At 49.2% G+C, this 21,329-nt stretch overlaps 8 protein-coding genes and 1 non-coding gene across 9 annotated transcripts; 4 read left to right on the forward strand and 5 right to left on the reverse strand.

The window, feature by feature from the left end:
* Nucleotides 1-2,159: 2,159 nt before the first annotated feature.
* On the reverse strand, nucleotides 2,160-3,466 carry FMAN_02340 (uncharacterized protein; the record flags this gene model as incomplete). The annotated part of the gene is made up of 2 exons (XM_041835683.1): nucleotides 2,160-2,999; nucleotides 3,059-3,466. The coding sequence occupies 2 exons, from the start codon at nucleotides 3,464-3,466 to the stop codon at nucleotides 2,160-2,162; spliced, it is 1,248 nt and encodes a 415-aa protein (XP_041685823.1).
* Nucleotides 3,467-4,490: 1,024 nt separating this feature from the next.
* On the forward strand, nucleotides 4,491-7,757 carry FMAN_02341 (uncharacterized protein; the record flags this gene model as incomplete). Its single annotated transcript, XM_041835684.1, has 1 exon — nucleotides 4,491-7,757. One exon carries the CDS (start codon nucleotides 4,491-4,493, stop codon nucleotides 7,755-7,757), a length of 3,267 nt encoding a protein of 1,088 aa, XP_041685824.1.
* A 751-nt stretch (nucleotides 7,758-8,508) lies between these two features.
* tRNA lies at nucleotides 8,509-8,598 on the reverse strand. The gene is given in 2 exon segments: nucleotides 8,509-8,544; nucleotides 8,563-8,598. It is a non-coding gene; the product is annotated as a tRNA-Ala (tRNA).
* A 779-nt stretch (nucleotides 8,599-9,377) lies between these two features.
* On the forward strand, nucleotides 9,378-10,273 carry FMAN_02342 (uncharacterized protein; the record flags this gene model as incomplete). The annotated part of the gene is made up of 2 exons (XM_041835686.1): nucleotides 9,378-9,820; nucleotides 9,883-10,273. 2 exons carry the CDS (start codon nucleotides 9,378-9,380, stop codon nucleotides 10,271-10,273), a joined length of 834 nt encoding a protein of 277 aa, XP_041685825.1.
* A 350-nt stretch (nucleotides 10,274-10,623) lies between these two features.
* On the reverse strand, nucleotides 10,624-11,163 carry FMAN_02343 (uncharacterized protein; the record flags this gene model as incomplete). Its single annotated transcript, XM_041835687.1, has 2 exons — nucleotides 10,624-10,824; nucleotides 10,876-11,163. 2 exons carry the CDS (start codon nucleotides 11,161-11,163, stop codon nucleotides 10,624-10,626), a joined length of 489 nt encoding a protein of 162 aa, XP_041685826.1.
* A 1,326-nt stretch (nucleotides 11,164-12,489) lies between these two features.
* On the reverse strand, nucleotides 12,490-13,841 carry FMAN_02344 (Survival factor 1; the record flags this gene model as incomplete). Its single annotated transcript, XM_041835688.1, has 4 exons — nucleotides 12,490-12,582; nucleotides 12,658-13,459; nucleotides 13,510-13,725; nucleotides 13,819-13,841. 4 exons carry the CDS (start codon nucleotides 13,839-13,841, stop codon nucleotides 12,490-12,492), a joined length of 1,134 nt encoding a protein of 377 aa, XP_041685827.1.
* Nucleotides 13,842-15,528: 1,687 nt separating this feature from the next.
* FMAN_02345 (putative GATA type zinc finger protein asd4) lies at nucleotides 15,529-17,669 on the forward strand (the record flags this gene model as incomplete). The annotated part of the gene is made up of 4 exons (XM_041835689.1): nucleotides 15,529-15,692; nucleotides 15,834-15,912; nucleotides 16,341-16,535; nucleotides 16,584-17,669. 4 exons carry the CDS (start codon nucleotides 15,529-15,531, stop codon nucleotides 17,667-17,669), a joined length of 1,524 nt encoding a protein of 507 aa, XP_041685828.1.
* A 906-nt stretch (nucleotides 17,670-18,575) lies between these two features.
* FMAN_02346 (uncharacterized protein) lies at nucleotides 18,576-19,301 on the forward strand (the record flags this gene model as incomplete). Its single annotated transcript, XM_041835690.1, has 6 exons — nucleotides 18,576-18,715; nucleotides 18,775-18,806; nucleotides 18,861-18,876; nucleotides 18,947-19,034; nucleotides 19,092-19,154; nucleotides 19,215-19,301. 6 exons carry the CDS (start codon nucleotides 18,576-18,578, stop codon nucleotides 19,299-19,301), a joined length of 426 nt encoding a protein of 141 aa, XP_041685829.1.
* A 681-nt stretch (nucleotides 19,302-19,982) lies between these two features.
* On the reverse strand, nucleotides 19,983-21,298 carry FMAN_02347 (uncharacterized protein; the record flags this gene model as incomplete). The annotated part of the gene is made up of 2 exons (XM_041835691.1): nucleotides 19,983-20,851; nucleotides 21,172-21,298. 2 exons carry the CDS (start codon nucleotides 21,296-21,298, stop codon nucleotides 19,983-19,985), a joined length of 996 nt encoding a protein of 331 aa, XP_041685830.1.
* Between the last annotated feature and the right edge of the window lie 31 nt (nucleotides 21,299-21,329).

The following is a 21,329-nucleotide window of genomic DNA, read 5'->3' on the forward strand; positions in this document are numbered from 1 at the left end:
CTTGGGAAGATCCTAAACTTATCCCCTGTGCGGGACGGCAACACTCCCGGTTGGGCTTACGCTCGACACCCCAGTCCAGCCCACTAAAACGAGCATTCTGTCAGAGTTCTTTTGATATGCAATCAGCGTCAAGGTTCTCGCACTTCCCGGACTTATACATAATGGGGGTAATCCAACACATACACCACGTTACATCCACCGGGGTTCCGGGGGTACTCACTCCGTGATTGGCTATCCAACTACTCTCAACTCGACCTCACACAGGGCAGCATCTCATTTCATACTGGGGATTTCTATGCACAAGACCCTGCTCAACACCAAGACCAAATCCATCAATCATTGTAGTCTAGCCTAACGAAACATCAAGATGCAAGTGAGCAAGATGTTCGTGACGCTTTCACTCAATATAAATACTTGTCGGCATGGACAGGTCTTGGGCTCCCCACGAACACAGCAGTCCAAGAAACGCCGAGAGATTTATCCTCTTCAAGTCATTAGCATGTTCTTGGATAAATTCTTGGAATCTACTCCCAAGAAACAGCGATCTCACTAAACCAGTAGCCCTAGGGCCTTCAAAGACGAAGGCAACAAACCAATCCCAGGAATTCCCCCAACTTATTCTCACTAACACTGAACTTGGCAAGAATTCAGAACAGACTATCTCAACGTAACCACCGTGAGTATGAGATGTTTTCACAACCTCCCAACTAGCTGACTATCTAAATGTAGGACGGAGAGCAAAAGAGAGCAGCGAGGCTACCAAGGTACAACCTCAACATCCAGGCGAAGGCATAAACTCAGAAGTGCTTCCTATATCCATGTCCGATAATAGCACAATGCAGCGAGGCCGTGGCCCCGACCGCACCCAGAGCCTCCACTACCTGCCAGGGGTCTGTCAAGAGTCTTTTCAGTATGCGAGCAGTCACTTCCGAAAGCTCAGTCAATTTGTTTCAACGCCAACAACTGTCTAACAGCCAGCTAGGCTCTGGTTCGGCCACTGCAACCTCAGCGTGGTATTTGGGGTTAACATGCATAACCTTATTACGCCAGACGACATGGTGTCTTTGTTCTCACCGGACCGGGAATGGTCACAGTCAGACTTAGAACGATTGTCACTATCAATAGAGTCCAACACTACCAGGCCAGTTTCTCTACCCCAGTGCTCCTGTTGTAACAGCTTACTATACTGTCTAGTTCAGCACAGGAAGTGTCCCATCAATCATGCAGTGTTCTAGCCGGGGCCGGTACTTGAAAGTCATACTGCAAAAACTTCACCAGGACAGTCAAGAATGGCCCAAGTGGGAGTCCCGGGGGCTCCATGAGAGCATGTCGACTACAACTGGTAAATATTAGTCCATTTACAATATGGTTTTGAAGAAGATACACTCTCTTATGTACTTGATACTAATCCAGTTTCATAGCATCACTTTGTGTCGATGAAATTGAGCAACTGGTCAAAGAAGAATTCCCAACACAAAGCTCAAGACAAATCACCATGTAATGGGACGACGCTCGAGCAACTCCTCTCAAAATACGACATCGGAAAGGTCTTATCCAGAACCAAAGAACAGTCGTTATCTTCCCTTCCCTCTGAGATAGCTCCAGATCAGGTAACTAGTTAACTAATACTGTACTTTTTATTTCGCTAACTGTAGGTTAGATACCGCACCTCTAGTCATTGTTAACTAAACTTACTAGCATACGGAACGTATATTACGACGAAATAGCTAGATTATTACTTAGTATTCTTCTTTTATCTAAGAGCCTTTTATGAAAGATAGATGCTAGACTTGGTTATATATTTGTTTCTAACAATGGTCACTGCAAAGATCAGATGCTGAAGGTTTAGTACAATGCTCATTCTTGAACTTATGCATTAGCAAGATCAAGAACAATCATATATCGATAGTGTTGCAGAAGAATTAAGCAATATACAAGTAAAGGGGATTAAACTGTTCCAACGTTCCTTCATAAGTTGCGCATTTTCCTAACCTCCCAAACTACCACACCATTACGGTTGAGATGCATTTGACTTGTTTTAATTCCGAGGTGTATGACAAAACTACCGTGTGTATTCACTTCCGCGGAAGCCGGATACTTACTTCATAGACTTTCGTACGCGTATTGGGCTACACGCGGCTTCCAGAGAAACTAGCGTTTTAGTAGTTGATTATCTCGCCGGTAGAGAGCACCCGAAAGCCGTTGTCTATCAGCCTCTGCGGTGGTCGTTCCCAGTTAAGGACCTTACCGCCTCTATCCCGGATATCCTGCCGCTTCTCATACCAACTGTCCGCTGTGACGGAGGTTGTCTGCCCTTGCACAGTTTTTAAGAAAATGGTCTTCTGCGGTGGCTTGGGCATTGCCGGCCACTCAATGGGCCTTGGAACGTTGCCTGAATGAGAGCCTGCTTCCCGTCGTTCCCGCCATTCCTTCAAAAGAAGTTGATATGATTCGACTGGATGGTCTAACTTTACCTCCGGATGCTTCTTCCACTCTGAACTAAGGTTTTCGAGGTTCTGATCTTCGTGGGGCATACTCCTGAGACTATCATCCTGAGTAATAATCTCATAGGTGGTGAATATGACACCCTTGACATCGTTCCGGTCCTCGACGTAGCTGTCACCCTCGCCTGGTGAGGTGCAGTTGATGCGAGCTGCGAAGTTGAAATCAAATAGCATGATAGAGTCTTTCGGTTCATCAATCAGGAGATTTCTTGGAGCGATATCTTGATGTGCGACGCCATGTTCAAGGTTCAAGATGTCTACGACCTCGATAAGCTGCTGTAGCCACTCGAGTTTGAAAACGCGTGACTTGTTCTCTTCCAGATTGCGGCCAGGCACGTAGTTGCTGGTGAATCCGACTACGCGACCTTCAAACTCGTCAACGACCACTCGGTCAAAGGGGACAATATTTGGGTGGCGTGGGAGACGCATCCATAGGTTCATCTCCTTCCAAGACATCTGCGCATACTGCCACAAGAAATAGTACTTAAAGACGACCTCTCAAGGGTCAGCTTTATCGTAGGGCAAGACATTCAAGGTCGGCACCTCGATTTTACCTTTTTAGCAGATCCTTCTATGCATGGCGAGTATTCAACAAGGTCCGCGTCAGGGCCAAGCCTCTCGAGTTCCTCAAGCTTGTCCCGCCGAACAGTCCGAACTCCTTCTGGGAGGCAGGCATCGGGAAGGGATGGATAGTGTACACAGCAGGTGGGATCGTTTTTGGAATCCGTATAAGTTGAGATGATCTCACCGTTAGGCGATACGTATAATCTGTGAATATCGAGTGATAGTCGATCACTATGGCGACTGAAATGTTCAATGGCGAGGCTCTCATCGTCCTGCTCGCCGTCCATTGTTACTGAAACAACTCGTCTCTGGTCCCAGTCGATAATATGCCAAGTGCTTGGTCCGCCAACTGGGATATCGCCGCTCAAGGAAAAATACTTGGAGTCTTTGTCAATCATGTTGTTGTATTTTATGGCAATTAAGGCATGAAGATGTAAGAAGTAGGAATTAAGGTAGGCAAGAAACCTCAGGACCTTGACCTAAGCGACAGAAATGACCAGGTAGATATAGCCCAACCTTAGGGGACTCTTTGCTAAATCCTTTCAAGTCTTGAGTTTTCTTGCTTCTGAGCGGCAGATGCTGGATGAATGTGTGGTGAGATGTATGGCTCGATTATCTTAGTCAGCCAGAGCCATCCTTTTGACACCCAGGGTGTACAAATGACTGTGAGGTACTTATTAAAGTCTTTTCCACAATAGAAGAGCAACTAGGTAGTATGAATTCTAGGGGTCTAAATAAATGAAGTCATCCAGAACCTAATATCAAGGCACAGAATGGAGTAGCGTTCTCGTTCAAAAATGACCGCGTAATGTGGAATGAGAACGCCCAACAGAATTCAGTTGGCCCATCGCAAGCAGCCCGAGCCCAGCTGATCACTAAACCCGACCTCACCTCACCTCACTCAGCGGGAAGCTCGGGCCCCTGCAACTCCCGCAGGCCCCTAAAACAACTGCCCCGCCATAGGAGTGATGTCGACGCTCAGCGCTGATTGGTTTCCGTCGTTCTCTAATGACCGGTTTCGACGGAGCGAGATTGGAGGACACCACAGAAACAAGGGCGAGCTTACCGTCATTGTACATACAATTACACTGCATGTGCTCCATGTTTTGTTTCTAGACCTTTTTTCTGCCTGTGTCTTTGCCGTTCTTGTATTTCTGTGCTTTTCCCTATGGTCACCACTGTATACGAACTCGGCTCCCTCGGTTGAGGTCCCCTTTCACCGTCATCTTTGTTTAAATCGACTATTCCTCTAGTTTGCTGCGACAGTTGGTCTTGTGCTTCGAAACAAATGCTCAAGGCATGGTGACGTCAAAACTTACCTTCTAAGATACCTCACCTTCAAATGCTACAAGCTTAATCGAGCACGTGCAGCTTCAAATCAGAACCACGACGACCTGACATCCGCCTGCGCGCTGCGACGAGATGCTTCTCCTCCATCAAGTCGGCAGCCTCAAGACAGGCGAAGTCGTTCGATATACTATAACATACATACCTTCTCAAGACAGGATCTTGCCGTCTCCTGAGAAGCTCTTCCTGCGCGTGCGCAACACCTCGGCCATCGCTCTCCGAGCCGCTTTCGTCCACGGACCGTATACTCTCTCCGCCGCCGCTTACCCCGCTGCGTTCAACCCCAACGAGAAGTTCGAATATCCCGAGCGTTATGGAGTGCCAGAGTTTGAGCCCATGGTCAAGGCGGGAGGCTCTTGGGAATGTGAGCTTGTGGTTCCGGTTACAATCCGACAGACTGCTGGGCTAGGAAGTCATGGAGGCTTTGGAAAGGCGCCAGAGCATGATCATGAAAGCGCCAGTTGGATTGTTGAGGTCTCTTCGCAGATTCTGTTCTCGACTTCTGCTGCTGTTGGCTTCGAGGTTGTGTTGGCTCGTGACAAAAAGTCCTTGAGCCTCAGCAGCTCGAGTCCGGTGGTCGGTGGACAATCCCAAGTTCCTCAGCCTGGAAAGATCAGCGACTACCAACAAGGTGTAGAGGCCAAAGAAGGACATCATTCTGCGCAGCCACGAGGTGTCTTTTCTCGCGCGATACAACTCAAGGTCGAAGATACTGCAGCACTGTGGAATACTCCTAGACTTCCAGGCTGGGATGACAAAGGAGAAGGGCGCGCTGAAAAGCGATCAGGTGCAGATCAGCATGTAGAAAGTGTCGTCAAGACTGGCGATCCCGAAACAAAGGGCGATGAATCAAAACCAGAGAAGCCCAAAAAGAAACAGAAAAAGGTCCACATGGTAGTTCTGACACATGGGCTGCACAGCAATCTTGGCGCAGACATGCTCTTCATGAAAGAAAGCATTGATGCAGCTGTCAAGCAAGCCAAGATCGATGCCAAGGCACGGCGGGCCCGGGAACGAGCCGCGAGGAAGAAATCAGGCAACGGCCTTGTCGAATCAGATTCTCACGATACAAAGGACATGGACAGAGTGGAGGGTGAAGATGATGACGATGATGATGAAGAGGTTATTGTTCGTGGCTATTCAGGCAACTCGACCAAAACTGAACGAGGAATTAAGTATCTCGGGAAGAGGCTCGCTAGATACGTCCTGTCCATGACATACCCAGATCAGCCATTCCTACCGACAGGGAAGGGAATGACGGATGCTATAACTCATAACTTTGATAAGCATGATCCCCAGCAGAAACCGGTACACAAACACAGTACTATTCATCTCGGCAAGGATGGGGCACATCTTCACAAGGCGGAACGTCCATACAAGATTACCAGCGTAAGTTTCATTGCTCACTCTCTTGGCGGTCTTGTTCAGACCTACGCCATTGCATATATACAAAAACACTCGCCACAGTTCTTCGACCTCATCAAGCCAATCAACTTTGTTGCTTTGGCTACACCATTTCTGGGGCTGAGCAACGAAAACCCTCTATACGTCAAGTTTGCCCTGGACTCTGGTCTCGTTGGCAGGACAGGAAAGGATCTTGGTCTGACATGGAGAGCGCCAACACTTGCACGGAGTGGTTGGGGCGCTATTGTAGGAAACCTAGGAGAGACGGCGCATAAGAAAGTTTACGGGGAGACGCAGCCAGAGTCGAAACCGCTACTAAGAATCTTACCGACTGGCCCTGCACATACCGCGCTGAAGAAGTTCCGAAACAGAACTGTGTACTCCAACGTGGTCAACGATGGAATTGTACCGCTTCGCACAAGTTGTCTTTTGTTCCTGGACTGGCAGGGACTCGGGCGTGTTGAAAAAGCTCGGCGAGATGCTGGCTTGGTCGAAACAGTCGTTGGGTTCGGATGGGCTGAGTTGACAGGCACGAATCAGGCTCGCCAGAAGCAACTTGGGAACGGCTCAGCAGGACAGTCTGGTACTTCATCTCCTAAGACCCACGAAGATATGCGCGAGGTTCCACAGCCACCAAGCACGGCTATGGTTGATGATGACAGGGCGAGTCTGCGTTCTGTGGCCACGCCATATGGCGATGAGGTACCGTCTGATTCTGCTGATTCAACCAACAGCGGACCATTGGCGGGATTCTTCAACTTCTTCAAGAGCAATGAGCCACCAAAGCCCCCCAACGTGTCGCAGAAGCAGAAGAAGATATACTCCAAGAGCCAGACTCTCAAGCTTGATGAGTTGGCTGATGGCAGTGTTGACACCGCTTCTGAGACCGCTTCGACTAAACAGTCCAAGGTTACAACTGGTCATGAGGGCGAAGATGAGATGACTGCTCCTCCAAGAACGACTATCTTTGAATCTGCTGGTGATCTACTCAACCCCAAGGTACCCGATGTTGAATACCTGATCGATCCATCAAAGCGGCCGCGAACTATCTTCCATGACCGCGTTTATCACCCAGCTGATATACCTGGTCCACCATTGAAGAGACGTCCTACTACATTGGTCAGGAGGAAGACGGGCCAACGACAGAACTCGATAGGACAGGCCTCTACCAGCAGCGCGGATTCGTCGCCATATCCTCATGTGAATCACGAGGACAGTTCATTGTCAGCTAAAGACTACGATGATACAGCGAACACGAATCCGGATAAAGATATTCATGAAGTTATTGACACTTCAAACATGCGAGTTGAGGAGAAGATTGCGAGAGCCTACCACAAGGACCTGTCCTGGAGAAAGGTTCTCGTCAAGGTTGAGCCTGACGCTCACAACAACGTTCTGGTCCGCCGTATGTTTGCCAACGCGTACGGCTGGCCTGTCATCAAGCACTTGGTCGATGCCCACTTCAGCGACTCGGCGGCCTCTCGCCTCCGCGACGAGGACGAACACAACCGCGAGCGGGCCCGCAACATGAACGAGCCTCCTGACGAGCACGGAGCCGAGCTCAAGAAGAGTCGAGACAACTTGGCAAGTATGACTCGAACGGATAGTGAGTCTCGGGAAGCTATGGACAAGGTATCGGATCTTCCGAAGCCACAGCAGTCTCAGAGAGGGAGCGACGCATCAACGCACCAGCGGCCTAAGGCGGAGCGAGCGGACTCAGTGACATGGAGCGAGCGAGACTGGCACGATAGCGACTGTGAGAGTGATCTCGATTTTGGAGGTGATCTGCCTGCGCCAACGTCCCCGTCGGCGCTTCATCAGCAGGACAAGGGCAAAGAGGCGCAGGGGCCGTCGGGCGGGTGGAACTGGGCGGAGAAGATTGTGGGCAAGGGAGCTTCACGGGCGAAGAGTCCCGTGCATGAAGCTAAAGATGAATAAGCCTGGGTTTTTTAACGGTGCGCATTGTATTATACGACTATGGATTGAGAAGAGATGGGAGTTCATACAGGATAGAAGGGGCGTTGAAGCGCAGCATGTCAATACCACGACAATGAATCTAGAGCCAATCCAACTGATCAATACACGGAATACCAATTCCAGTGGGAATACGTGTCCTTGAACTTATCGTAAGAGCTAGCTCTAAGTATTAGCTCGGAGCTTGAAGAAGCAAAGCTGTAGGTCTCAGTTCCCATGTCTCAGGTACCAGACATCTGGGAGCACTAATCGGTCGACTGTAGCACCAAAAAAGGCAAATGGGGCTTGAGTCAAAAAGAATCTCCATGATGCGAACTATGGGGAAGTGGGCAGACAGATTCTGTAGGCTAAAGACTGTGCAGAGTCGCCCTGCATAAAGAGGCTTTTGAGAGGTGTTCGGTATGGGATGTCAGAGCGTTGGGATCGAGATCTATATGAGACATGGCTTGAATGATGATGAGCAGACTATGGACATTCTTTCAGGGGAATTCGAGTTGTTCGATTGTGTAAAGTCTGGCGATCTGAAAAGATTTGCTTCTTGAGAAGGGCATTGTAAATATGCATGTTGATCAAGGGACATCTAATAAGGTTCAGGATGTGAACCCTCGAAGTTAAACTCAAGGGCCCATAGTTAATACAAAAAGCAACCCGTTGGTAGTATCAGATGCAAAAACGGCAAAAAGAAGGTACAACAGCGGAATCTAACCGCCTATGCTGGACGAACAGGGAATCGAACCCTGGACCACTCCCAGATGATTCGGATGAATTATGCTAAGGGAGTATTATACCACTAAACCATTCGCCCGAGGAATTGTTGAAGAAGAGACTGGAAATGTGTGCTAAGTCGGTGGGTTGTGAGAATTGGTGATAGTGTCGATTTGTGGTGGGGTTAGAGGTGAGTGAAGTGGGGGGCTTGAATCGTGCAGGCTGAATCTCTTGGCCATGGCAGTGCATTCAGAAGATGCAGATGCAGCAGAGAAAGATGGAGACTGTTGTATTTATAAGAAGAATAAAAAAGAGGTTATTGCAGTCGCAGTATCAGAGCGTCATGTCCTATCAAATATCCTCGTGGTAATAACTAGAGAATACACAGAAATCGAGAGTCGATGCACGTGTAAATCAAGTATTAATCTATTCTCCAACCATGACGACCATGTGCGTCACCGTCCATTTCTCTCTGGGCTGGGGGCCTCCAATTCCACTCCCAGCCAGCCCAAGCAAGCAAGCAAGCAAGCTCCAGCTCCAAACAAACTCCAAGTTCGGGAGCTCACTAGAAGAAAAAAATCATCGTCGTCAGCTTCGCCACGGTTCTAGCCCATCTCTCTCATAGAATCCCTGTGCAATTCCTCTCCCAACCAAAGTTGTTGAGCTGGAGGCAAACAGTTCCTCTCTACTAGTCGCTTTTTTTTTCCTCCTTCACCGGCTTTCCTTTCTATCCGTGCGGTTCTTGCCATAAGGATTTATATTACGGACGTCATGCTACGATAGTTTAACTTTGCTGGTTCTACGCTTCTTCTTACGGCGAGCTTTTCAACTCTCTCTGGCATTACTCCCTCTAGCGCATTGCAGCAATCGACTGCCAAGATGATGAGACTATACCTCCTACCGCTCTCGACGCGGCGAACTCTCCTCTATGCGAAACGGCTCGAAGCAAATACTGCGCCACAAGGCAGAACATATGTCGACAAGGGCACTGCCTGGGCAGCCAAGACGTGGGCGCAATGGGAGAAGATGGAGTCTGGATGGAAGCGCAAGGTCGTCGATTACGGTAACTACGCTTTTCGTCGCATCCCATATGAGGAATGGGGTCTGAAGTCTGTGCCGCCTCTGTCGGTGAGACAGCGTGGGAAGGAGATTGAGATGAAGGAAAAGGTCGACTTGTGCTTCCCGAGCTCCGTGATACCGCCGAACAAGGCGGAGGGTATCCTCAAGACTCTTGCGACGGAGCGTCAGGCGCTGCACAAAAAGAGGCTTGTGTGGTGTATTGTCGGAATGCCGATTACTATTCCATTTGCGCTTGTGCCGATGTGAGTACATACCATCTTCTTTGCTTTTTTTCCTTCTCGATCCGCTGACTAACAGACTCCAGCATCCCTAACCTGCCCTTCTTCTACCTCGTCTACAGAGCCTGGTCACACGGCAGAGCCATCTCAGGTGGAAAGCATCTCCAATGGCTGCTCGAGAACAAGCTCCTACGCCTAGCTCCCTCTGAGAAGCTCGACCAGCTCTACGCACTACATGCCCCGCCAGCCGAAGAGCCGGACAATAAGGAGCGTACCCTTCTTACACAAAAGGAAGTTCAGACTTTCTCAGACACTCTTGACATGCCGGCTCTTGAAGTGGAGCTCGAGAGGGCTATATGGCAGGTCGAGCAAGCCGTCCAAGACCCAGATAGTCCGAGCCCACCTAAAGAGAGTTCACCTGGTGCAGCTGCCGAGAAACCAGGGTCCACTGAAACGGTGGACAAGAAAGATCAATGAGAAGAGAAGAAGAATTAGTTATGTACGCATGAGTTTTCTTTATGTTAGACGATGTATGATACCTATGTACTGAGGCAGGAGTGTATTTTGGCACGGTCAAAGAAACGGTTGGTTGTATTTGTATCTTTATTTGTATTTGTGTTTGTATTAGACGGGAGTGAATACCTAGGGAAAGGCAAAGGTGAAGGTAAAGGTAAAGGTAAAGGAAAAACAGGCGTAAGTACGCGGGTATATCTATAGAAAAGGTCCTCTCCCCAACGCGCCGCGCCTAACAAATGTTGGCGTAGTGATACAATCGCAATTATCATAAAATTCATGGCTTTTCGTTCATCTTGGCCCTTCCGCGCAAGTCATAATGTATCAGCTGCTCTGAGCATATCGCGGACCTTGAGAGCGGGGAGAAGCCCGACGAGACCCATGGCCAGCACCATCCGTCTTGTCCTGAGACACGTGAGATCGGGAAGACGGATGTTGCTGGCAATTCGATGGGCGTCAGAGAGTGAGAAGTTGAGGCCGAGATTCTTGAGACCGGGCATTGAATAGAGACAGTTCTAGAGATTGTTAGACAGATTCTTGGTGAGATGCACTGAGGAATAACTTACACGGCTCTTTGGTGGTGCTTTGTATCCCATGACAGCAGCTTCAGCATATTCATACTGAACAACCTGAGCACTCAGAACATGTCCTCTCCAAGCATCCGCTGCCTTTACGCGGAGGAGTCGTTGAGTGAGAGTGTGAGATCCAGGAGGGCCTCGTCGACTTCTTCTTCGGCGCACAATACGTCCTGAAGCTGTGGCATATTTGTTCTCGGGTCCATGGGTCGAAGGGTTGAGAGGAGATGGAAAGACTGGGGCGTACGAAGACGCATTGTGATAGGTACAGGCCACCATTTTTGCTGTCGTTTTTGTTGTTTGCTTGATGGTATTCAGTATATTGTCTGAAGGATGAAAAGAGAGGAATCTCAGAGGGAGACCAAGTTATGGAATATTACTCTTGAGGGAGATGTAAAAGAACGAGGGATGGTGATACTATCTGCACAAGAGGATATCCTCGAATCCTTATATTCAATTCCTCTCGAGTAAAACTGACACTAGTGCCATCACTCTATCCTCCCCAAGCCATGTAATTAGAGAGAAAAATGATCTCCAGGGGCTGGACGGCCCAAGACTATCAGAGTAAAACATCGATGTTCTACATTAGAGGAATGCTCTCTGCGCGTATAAGTCGTGACCCTTGACAAAGATGGAGGTCTCCACCAGCAGAAATGGTTCGGTTCGATGTGGAGTGGAGGCTCAAACTCGTTCTAGTCAGGTACAGAAAGTGAGCTGCAGCGACTCAGATGATCAGACACGGAGCACTAGAAAAAGCAAGGAGACGTGTAGACAAAAAAAGGAGTCTGAAGAGAAACTACTGCAGGTCACAGCAGGAAACGAACGGGAAAAAGAGACTAAGAGATTGTGACGAGACAGACACCAACGGGCGAGACATGAGGATCCTGTGGTGGGAGTGGAGAGGCTCGTGTCTTCTTTTCCATCCCTTGATATCGTGGGCGGGGGCCAGGAACAGAGACCTGACCTGATAAACTGCCAATATTATTGGCTTTTCTCCCTCAATTGTTAGAATCCAGAGTTAAGAGAAACCCCTTCAGTTGTAGAGTATATCCATTCTATCCATTGTGAGAAAGGTTTGATGGGGAACTAGACAATGGGACTGTGGAACGTGGTCCATGATCTCAGCTAACGAGGGGGGATACAATGATCGTACCCATCCATTATTTATCGGCCCGCGAGCTACTAACAACAAGACCTGAACTTTACGCGTCGAGACGTGTCAGTCAAAATAAAGATCGATTCAAGCTGAGCTAGCCTACAGCTTTGGTTGGTTGGTTTGTTAGTTTGTTAGTTAGTCAGTTACTGCAACATAGAATAGATAGTTCAAAAGCTGAAAGGGCATCATTGTTCCATCTAAGTTAGTCCTAAGCGAGTGAGTTGACCAAGACCTGTCCGTCCGTCTACAACGCCGTCCCTTCCCCTCCCCCTCCTTCTGATCAAGTCCGATTCCGACTTGAATTGTCCGATCTGATTACTGTATTACCCAATGTTTGATGCAAAAGTCGTACTCTGAAAAAACAATAAAAACCATTGAGGTCCTCAAGAACGACACCCGAAAAAAATAAAAAAGAGTGGCATCGTCTCTTACTCTATCGTGCTTCTACCTCATGAGATGAAAGTAGCTTCGGTAAAGATGGTGCCCTCCTCGACGATCTCCTCATCTCCAATCTTCAGCTTCAGGGAGAGCTTGGGATGGTACTATAGATTTTATAGTCAGCAAGGGGGTTGAGTTCAGACCAGTCTCTCGGAAATTAAATGAAGGAAAACCCGTACCTGATAGATGTATGGCTTTGTGCCAGCTGCAGCTGCGACAATGGTCTTGACGAAGCCGGGGACTTCGGCCATGACGTCAACTCGATCGACCCTCTCTCCGAGAGATCCCTCGACCGACGCCTCGACGGCTTTTCCGTCCTTGGTCTTTCCGGCCCAGGTGTATTTTGCGTCGCTCGGTTCAGGCCAGTCATTCTCCGAATCCTTCTTGACCCGAGTGTGCGTGGCCGTGTTGTCGACGCCGCCGATGACAATCTCGCCATCCTTGACAATACCACCCACGTTGACGAGGGTAGAGCCGTACGAGGGAGTGCTGGTGAACTCCATCAACACAGCTGAATAGGTGGGACCCTGAAAGTTAAGAAAGTTCCATCGAGATGCAGCGTGGTGCGGCTTCATGCCCTGAAGGGCGTAAGCGAAGAAAGCCTTGCCCTTGAAATCCATGGGGCCTTCCTTTGTGGTGATGGTGCCCTCAGCAACACAGCGAGGCCAGAAGACGTGTCGCATAGATCCCCATGGGTTCTCGAGGTCGGTACCGTAGAGGGTTGTTCCTGTGGTTCCGGCCTGGAAACCAGGTGTAGAGCGGGTGATCTTGAGGTTGACGATGGCGTTGGGGTCGTTCATGCTCTTGATGGTGTAGTAGGTGCCATCCTCGGACAGCTCGATCGCGCAGTCGTCGGCGTAGAAACTCGTCTTGTCCTCGTTGAAGTCGTGGTTGCTGAGGGGTGTAGTGGCCCAGACGTGGGGCTTGGAAGGGTCTGAGCTAAAGACCTTTGCGCTGAACTGGCAAGTTGTTCGGATGCCACTGTGAAGATATTAGCAGAAGCCGTGTGCTATTGGAAACTCGCAACATACGCTACGTTACTATAGATGAGCTGAGCAAGGGCAATGTAGCCGTTGTCGCCAAAGATGTAAAAGGTGTGCGTCTCAACAGACGTAGAGTCCATAGCCTGCCACTTCAGGTCATTTCGAGAGGTCTCGGTGTAGGGAGTCTTCTCGGCCTCTGTAGCGACAGACTTGATGGCAGAGGGGCCGTAGATAGGCTCCTGGGTGCCGGCGACATTGGCCAGTCTATAGCGGTCAGTATTTTTTACATGAAGCTCTCCAGGGTCCATCTCATGGTGGGGTCAAGAAGGATCTGAGGGGGGAGAGTTTATAACGTACTGTTGCTTGGCCCAGTTGAACATGATGAACGTGTATGAGGATGTGTTTTGTGTGTGTAGGGGGGAGAGAGAGAAACAGAGAGTAGGGATCTGCTTCGAATGAGGTTGATGGGATGATGGGTCGAGAAATGAAGGAAATGCTGGGGACGTCGTTAATTAGCCCAAGGCTGGCTACTACGGTACGGCATGGATGGATTGGATACTAGAGCTGCAGTCCCAAATATCGATGTCACTTGCACACCGCTGGGCCTGTTGTTATGTGGCGGCACTCGCTTGATTTTCCCGTGGGTCATGGAGGGGTACTTGGATGATACTGTGGCTGGTGTCAAAATTGATGATGTGGGGAATGACGTGTGTTGAGCATAAACGCGTACCAAGACGCGTCTATCCTTTACAGTTTTTTTAGTAGTAGAGTACAGTGTCTTATATGCACGTTACACTGCTGTAGAATATCCTCCTTACAGCGCGTTGAGAAACATGAGTACAAAGGTGCAGTCTTGCGCCACGCATGTCATTGAATAGGAGTAAAACTGCTTATTTAGTGTCGAAGAAACCAATGTGCTAATGTAATTCCCGTAGCTTCCGGCATCCACTTATTGTAAATCAGCGCCGGGCTGGCCTGGCCGCCTGGTAATCTCATCTCAGAATCATGCCCAAATGGTCCCATGATGCTGAACTTACCCTACAGACAATCCTTGGAATTTACAGGAGTCATGACATGCGAAAATTGCTAATAAATTGTCTATCCCAACTAGGAACGTGGTTTTATTGTTTCTCGTTACGTGGTATAGCATACTAGGTAGCTGTTTCGCGACGATTGACCTGGTGGCATCTCTGTCGTTGAATGCATCAATGGATGTCCTCAATCACACAACCACGACAAGAGATACCACCAAGGAATCGACTATACCTCACACAATGGTCAGAAAATAATGAATTATCCAAAACATCGAGAAGAAGCATAAGTGTACCATACAAGTCAAACCCATACAAATAACAGTCTACATTCCGTACTCCTCTTGTAAAGGATAACCTAGGGCACATACACCCATTCATCAATAGGAACGAACTTACTTTAATCAGTATGAATACGGAGTATCGGACTCGATTATCTCGGATCTACTCAATAGTTTCGGGTATGCAAACATACTGGTAAATACGAAATGTTAAAGTTTACCTTACCTTATCTTATCCCTCGGACAGGGGCAACAAAGGAACAAAGTAAAGTTCCCAGGCACTGCAAAACGACCAATCAGAAGACGCCTTTACTTATTACCTGCAGTCTAAAACCCTTCGGCCCGCCATCTACTGAAGCGACACTGGGGGCTTCAGTGCGCGACGCGCTCGGTCACTGGACTCGATTTGACTTCTGATCCTAACTTTCCAAATCCAACCTCAAACTTGTCTCTTTCCTCACCAGCCCGGACCAGCCCAAAACTTTACCTTGTATATTCCAACTTTGCACCAAATCACGAATTATAAGTTCGCGATTGCCACAGACACATCAGCCGTATTGCGCCTCAAAGTCATCGACGCTTGCCCTTGCGCGTCAGTCAGAACTTAACTGCCGAGCAACCACCATCTTCACAATCTTTATCGAGCATTATCGATAACATCCCGCGCGCTTCTCCCTATCGATTACTTACCCTACCTTACCTATTACCTTGCTTCATCAGCCCTGTATCCCGTCGTTTTGCAGGCAATTGTCACCATGGAGGAGGACGGGGCGCAACTCCTGCAGCAGACAGGACTCGATCCTATTTCTCGACCAGACTCGACTTCGACGTCTGCATCAGCCTCATTACCACACGTATTACCAGGCATTTCGGCTCTCGCTGCTGCCAACGCTGCGACAGAAGCGACATCTCAACTAAGGTAAGATAACCCATGAACTGTTCGTCATTCGTGACAATGAATGCGCGATACTGTCGACTTGCGCTCGAGCCTCCATCGAACAAAAACCCTCCGACACCTCCATTACCAAAAAATTGATTGTTAACTAACCCCTGTCTGCAGAGCATCGGCCGCTCCGTCGCCCGCAATGTATGCCACTGCATCTCCTGCCGCTACGAGTGGGGGATCTGGAAGTACAATGGTAAGTCGCGATCATATTTCATTATCACAATCTTATCAGCACTTCCCCCGTTGCACTTTATATGCTGGGTCTGCAGCCGACATATGTCATTTCCTGCAATCTTATCTCTCGAGAACGGATGCATCCTGTCACGTTTTTTGCGGCGCCAGCTCATTTGGCCCGGCCTTATCGCCGCTGATTGATATAATCACGTGTCTTATCTCCAAACCTTGCCACACTAATCCCTTACGGGATGGTCGATGGGTCTCGGGCTTATCTGGCTTATCAAGCGCAGCCAGTTACGTTGCAGCCAAAGAATTTTACTCCATCCTCTTATCGTGGTCGAGATAATACTCATCGATCTCCCTCCCGCTTTCGCATTGCACTGCACTGAACTCACTTCACACTCAACAACCGGCACCATGATGGCAACTAACGGATCAACGCAGCCTACCTGCCAAAACTGCAGCACCTCTACAACGCCATTATGGCGTCGCGACGAATTTGGCTCGGTTCTGTGCAATGCCTGTGGCTTGTTCCTCAAGCTGCATGGTAGACCCCGGCCAATTTCGCTCAAGACAGACGTTATCAAGAGTCGCAATCGAGTCAAGACAATGCGCCCTGATTTGGCGAATAAGAAAAAGGTTAGTTCAATGCGCTCAGAGGCATTGCGCATTGCTAACGCGGACTAGCAACAACAACAGCAGCAGCAAGCAGCTGCGCAAGGATTCCCTACGACCGATGCAAATGGATTCGACACGACCGGACAGGCTGCTGCCGCTGCCGCACATGCTGCTCAAGCCGCGCGACGAGCGTCCCAGAGATCGAATGGCCACGACGGAGCCGACTCACCAATCTCCCGCACGGGTACCCCCTCTATGTACGCGCATGGCCTGTCCCAGTTCATGGTCGACGACCCTTATCAGACCGGCTTTGTCGCAACAGGGGAAGGTCGCGCGTCATCTCCCACGAACGGGGATCGCAAAATGGACGCGCCACAGACGCATGAGCAGCTTATTGCGCACAACTCAAGCCTGAAGACGCGGGTCAGCGAACTCGAAGTGATCATTGAGCTTTTCCGAGGTCGCCTTAGCCAACTCGAGCAACAAGAAGCTGTTGTTAGAAGCGGACAGCAGCTGAACCAGTTGCGCTCTCAACTGGAGCAAACACAGGAGAGCGAGGCTCAGCTACGCCGACAGCTCGAGGATAGCCACCGACGAGAGAGTAGCCTCAAGCGACGTCTAGATGACCTTGAGCTCGAGCTTCAAGCTTTACAAGGAGCCAACTTGGCCCCTGGAGAAAGACCCGCTAAGAGACCACGTACCGTTGAAGAGCCCACAAAGACACAAGCAGAAGCAGATGTTGAGGCTGCTGCTGAAGCATTGCTGGCTTCGGAAGCCTCTAGACCGAGCGAGGCTGTTGAATCTGCCCCTGTCGCGGATGCTACCGAGCCAACCGAGTTACCACAACATTCTGAGAGCTCAAAAGAGGATTCTGTTCCCAAAACCGATGATGAGATCGAGACCGCTGACGTTCCGATTGATCCTAACATGCCCGTAATTGATGATGTTTCCCAACCTGCGGCCGCAGAAGAAACAACGAAAACGGAGGATGTTGAGATCCCTGACGCACCTGATGCATCTGAAGCCCCTAGCGCGCCTGAAGCAGCTGAGGCAGCTGAGGCAGCTGAGGCACCTGATGTCGCTGCCGCCGCCGAAGCCTCTCCCGAGGCTACTGAAGGGACAGAAACTCCTGCGCCCGCTACTGCAGCTACATGAGAAGAGTGATGTTGTAAACGTCTCCGATTAGTAACGAAATGAACTTGATATCCGCGCCAGTCGTTTGAACTGACGTATCATTTGTCATTGAACCAACGCTACTGTCAGATTCATTGCTCGGTGTCTTGGCACCAATTACGACTCATCTTGATTTATACCCCCCTGTGCGAGGCGTTTGAGGCCCTCGCCTTTTTTTCCATGATATACCTCCTAGCGGCCAGGGCAGCGAGGATTCTAGGCGTTTTGGCCTGTTTGTTTCGAAGTATAAGAGATGATTGAGGATCATACAAATGTTTTAATGGGGCGATTAATGCGAATGCGAAACTCGGTATACGGATACACGGTACGAGGATTCAGTCTCGAGAATGTGGGACGTCTCGGGTGCATGCATGTGTGAGAGGAGATGGAGAATATGGTAGTTATCAAAAAGTTTAGCTGCTCTTGCAATGGAAAATAGACCCTGACTTTGATTCATCACTTATCTGATATGATATCGATAGCATACCTAACTCGTGAAGCATGGCGTACAATGCGAGAGGCCTCAAACGTTAGGTAACTCGGGCTGCCAATTTATTTATTCACCTGCATGATGTATCTATGCTTTCTCTCTCTCTAGACTAACGTAATTTCTGGTCCCTCGAATCTCCTGTATTGCCTGTCTTTTGTTCTCCTGACAGTGATTGCCAGTGATTAACTGTCGCAGTCACGTGCTCCAGCAAAGATGATACAGAGTAACAGAACAACACAAGGTCCCCTCCAACCAACACAGAGAGATCACGCAAAGTATTCATTCCATCGACAAGATCCCCAGTATCAGCTCTGCCGCTTCAGATCGCAATTTATCAGGGCCAGTTTCGCGTTACTCAATTCAGTGGTGTTTCTCTCATTCTCAGCTCACGCTTCACGATGCCCACAGTACCGACTCGAGGCGGCCCTTCGGGATCGCGGCCCACGTACTCAGGCGGAAAAGTTGTACCTTTCCAGAAGAAAGGTCAAGTTATCCGTGGCGCTTCCGGTAAGACGGTCCTAGGAGGTCGTCGCCATCGGTAAAGTCAACCCCAAGGGCAAAGCAAGACAGTGGAATTGTATACTAACAACCTCATAGCAAAATTCTTCGAGATTCAATTCAAGGAGTCAGTAAGTTATACCACTCATCTCTCCCTAAACGTCACTGCTAACAAAATGATCCAGCCAAGCCCGCTATCCGGTTAGTGAATCATATCCACCTCTATCTACCTGAGACATATGAGCATCAATACTGACACTGTGAAACATAGACGCCTAGCACGCCGTGGAGGTGTCAAGCGTATTTCAGCTGGAATCTACGATGAGGTCCGAGCTGCTCTTAAATCGCGTCTTGAACAGGTATGTAATATGCGTACAGTGCTTCATTTGATCTACCTGTACTAATGTCCTTATCAGATCCTCCAGATGTGCGTTATCTACGTCGAATACCGAAACGCGAAGACGGTGACAGTGCACGATGTGAGTTTCTTGCACTGGCTGCCACTGTTAAAGAGCACTGACTGACAGACATATTAACAGGTCATCCACAGCCTTTCGCGTTTTGGTCGACCAATCTATGGTTTTGATCCAGACACATACGATGGACAAAACAGACCCAAGGCCTAGATTCAAATCATTCCAGCGAAATCGGCTTTTATGTGTCTTTCATTTGATATGAGCGGTGTTGGGCGTCATTTTCTCGCATTGTTTTTTAGCATGTTGGACCAGGTTGCGAGTTTAATACCATGAGCATTTGTGGACGAATAGCGAAACACAAAAACTGTCACAAGGAAAAAGGCATAGCCTGTTCAGGAGAATCGAAAGATTGATTGATATTGGTCATGAGCTGTGCCATAACCTGATAAATTATGAACTTCTGTAAACGAAAGGAATATAGTATGATCTGGGGTATCTCAAGTGACAGTACGAGTAGTAGGTACGGCATCAAAAAAATAAAGATATGAAAAAAAAAACAAGAAAGAAAGAAAGAGAGTCGCTCCTCCGACCATTATATGCTTTCTCCGGTAGCATCTTGTCTCCCCTGACCCAGAGACTGTACTCTAGTGTGTCCCCTCTTCTAGTGGTATCTTTGTAGCTGTTTAGTGGTTGTAACTTCTTTCCGTCGATTGCATCGCCTCCTGGGGTATTCGTTCAAAGCATTCTTTAAATCTTCTCCTTGTCGTCTCCCATTCCTCCTCATCTCATCATCGTCATCTCGTGTAAGCGCGTCCTGTTGATGACGAACTCGTCGATAGATGTTCTTCATCCCTGGATCATGTGGAGTGATGGTTGACCAACTCATCTCATCTACCTCCTCTTCTTAACCAAGTCCCAGTTGGATAAGATACCATCCAAAGCCCTGGTAGCTCGAACCTCATCACGTCGGAAGGGAGCGTTGAAAATGCCGGGAAGGAGCATGGCGCTGTTGGCGTGCTCTTGGGCGAATCCAACTTCAGCATCCTTTCCACAACGTTCCTTGGTAACACGGACAGCCTCCTGGAGGAGATCCTTTCCAACGCCCTTTCCACGGTAGTTGAGGTTGGTGGTCCACGCGCGAATGACACCCTTGCCTCCTCGCAGAGAAAGCGATCGTCTGCGTCTGTGGTTAGAGGTCGGGTTGGGCTCAAGGCGAAGAACGAGGGTCCCGATGATGTCTTGGTTCAGTCGAGCAGCCAGCAGGGTATCCTCCTCTCCGTCACCAGCACATAGCCAGTTCCATCGCAAGCGCTCAGCCAAGGAAATATAACCGTTGGCCAAGTAACGAATGCCCATAAGGTAGCTCATGATCACGCCACAAGAAACCGTCATACCGAGTCCCGAGTCACGAGTAACGCCGCCGAAGTGATAAATGGCAGCCAAGGTTGCCGATAGGCCAGCAAGACAAAGCGGGTGGAAAACGAGGTTCAAAGAGGCTCTTTGGCGCATCTGGGCAATCGAGTCGGCAACGAGGCGCATGCCCTCAACCTTGTCTTGAGGCTTGTCGAGAACCTCAAGAGACAACGGCTCGATGTCATCGTCGTTGTCGAGACCAAAGTATGGCGTAGAAGCTGCAAGCGGAGAGGGAGATGGCGGGACAAAAGAGGAAAAGGGAACAGATGGACCGAATTGCGGGGTGCTGGTGGCTGAAGTCATTGCAGAGTGGAGGACAAGGTTGGCGCGGAGGAATGTGAAGAAAGCTATAGTTGCGATGTTAGTCATGGTGTTTTGGTTTACACATTTTGGTTCCGTCAAGGTTTGTTCCCAAGCCGGCCGTATTGAATATGATTCATGACGGAAACATATCAACACAATCCATCGTGTCTAGAGCTCACTGAAGCTACCGAACGAATAGTCCCAACGCCTGAACGTCGAGTTCGTGACCACCCAGTCGAGCCTATGAACTGTCGTGTGCTCAAGGTTGTGACCAGGGTAGGCTTCGGTGGTGGCCATAGTAACCGAGCGACAGGGGCCTGAAAGAATAAAGAAGAGAAAATTGTAAGAAATCAGAGAAACTCACCAGCACTGGTCTTCAAAACCGGAACAGCACCAACTCTATCGACAACCGTGCTTGGGTGGCAGGTCCTCAGATCAAGCTCTCGAATAGCAATATGCTGAGGACCTTCCATGGTGGTGTAGGTGGCCATGGTGAGAAATGGCGTATTAGACTACCTTAGA

This window comes from Fusarium mangiferae (assembly GCF_900044065.1).
Source record: "Fusarium mangiferae strain MRC7560 genome assembly, contig: FMAN_scaffold010, whole genome shotgun sequence".
Classification (NCBI taxonomy): Eukaryota; Fungi; Ascomycota; class Sordariomycetes; order Hypocreales; family Nectriaceae; genus Fusarium; species Fusarium mangiferae.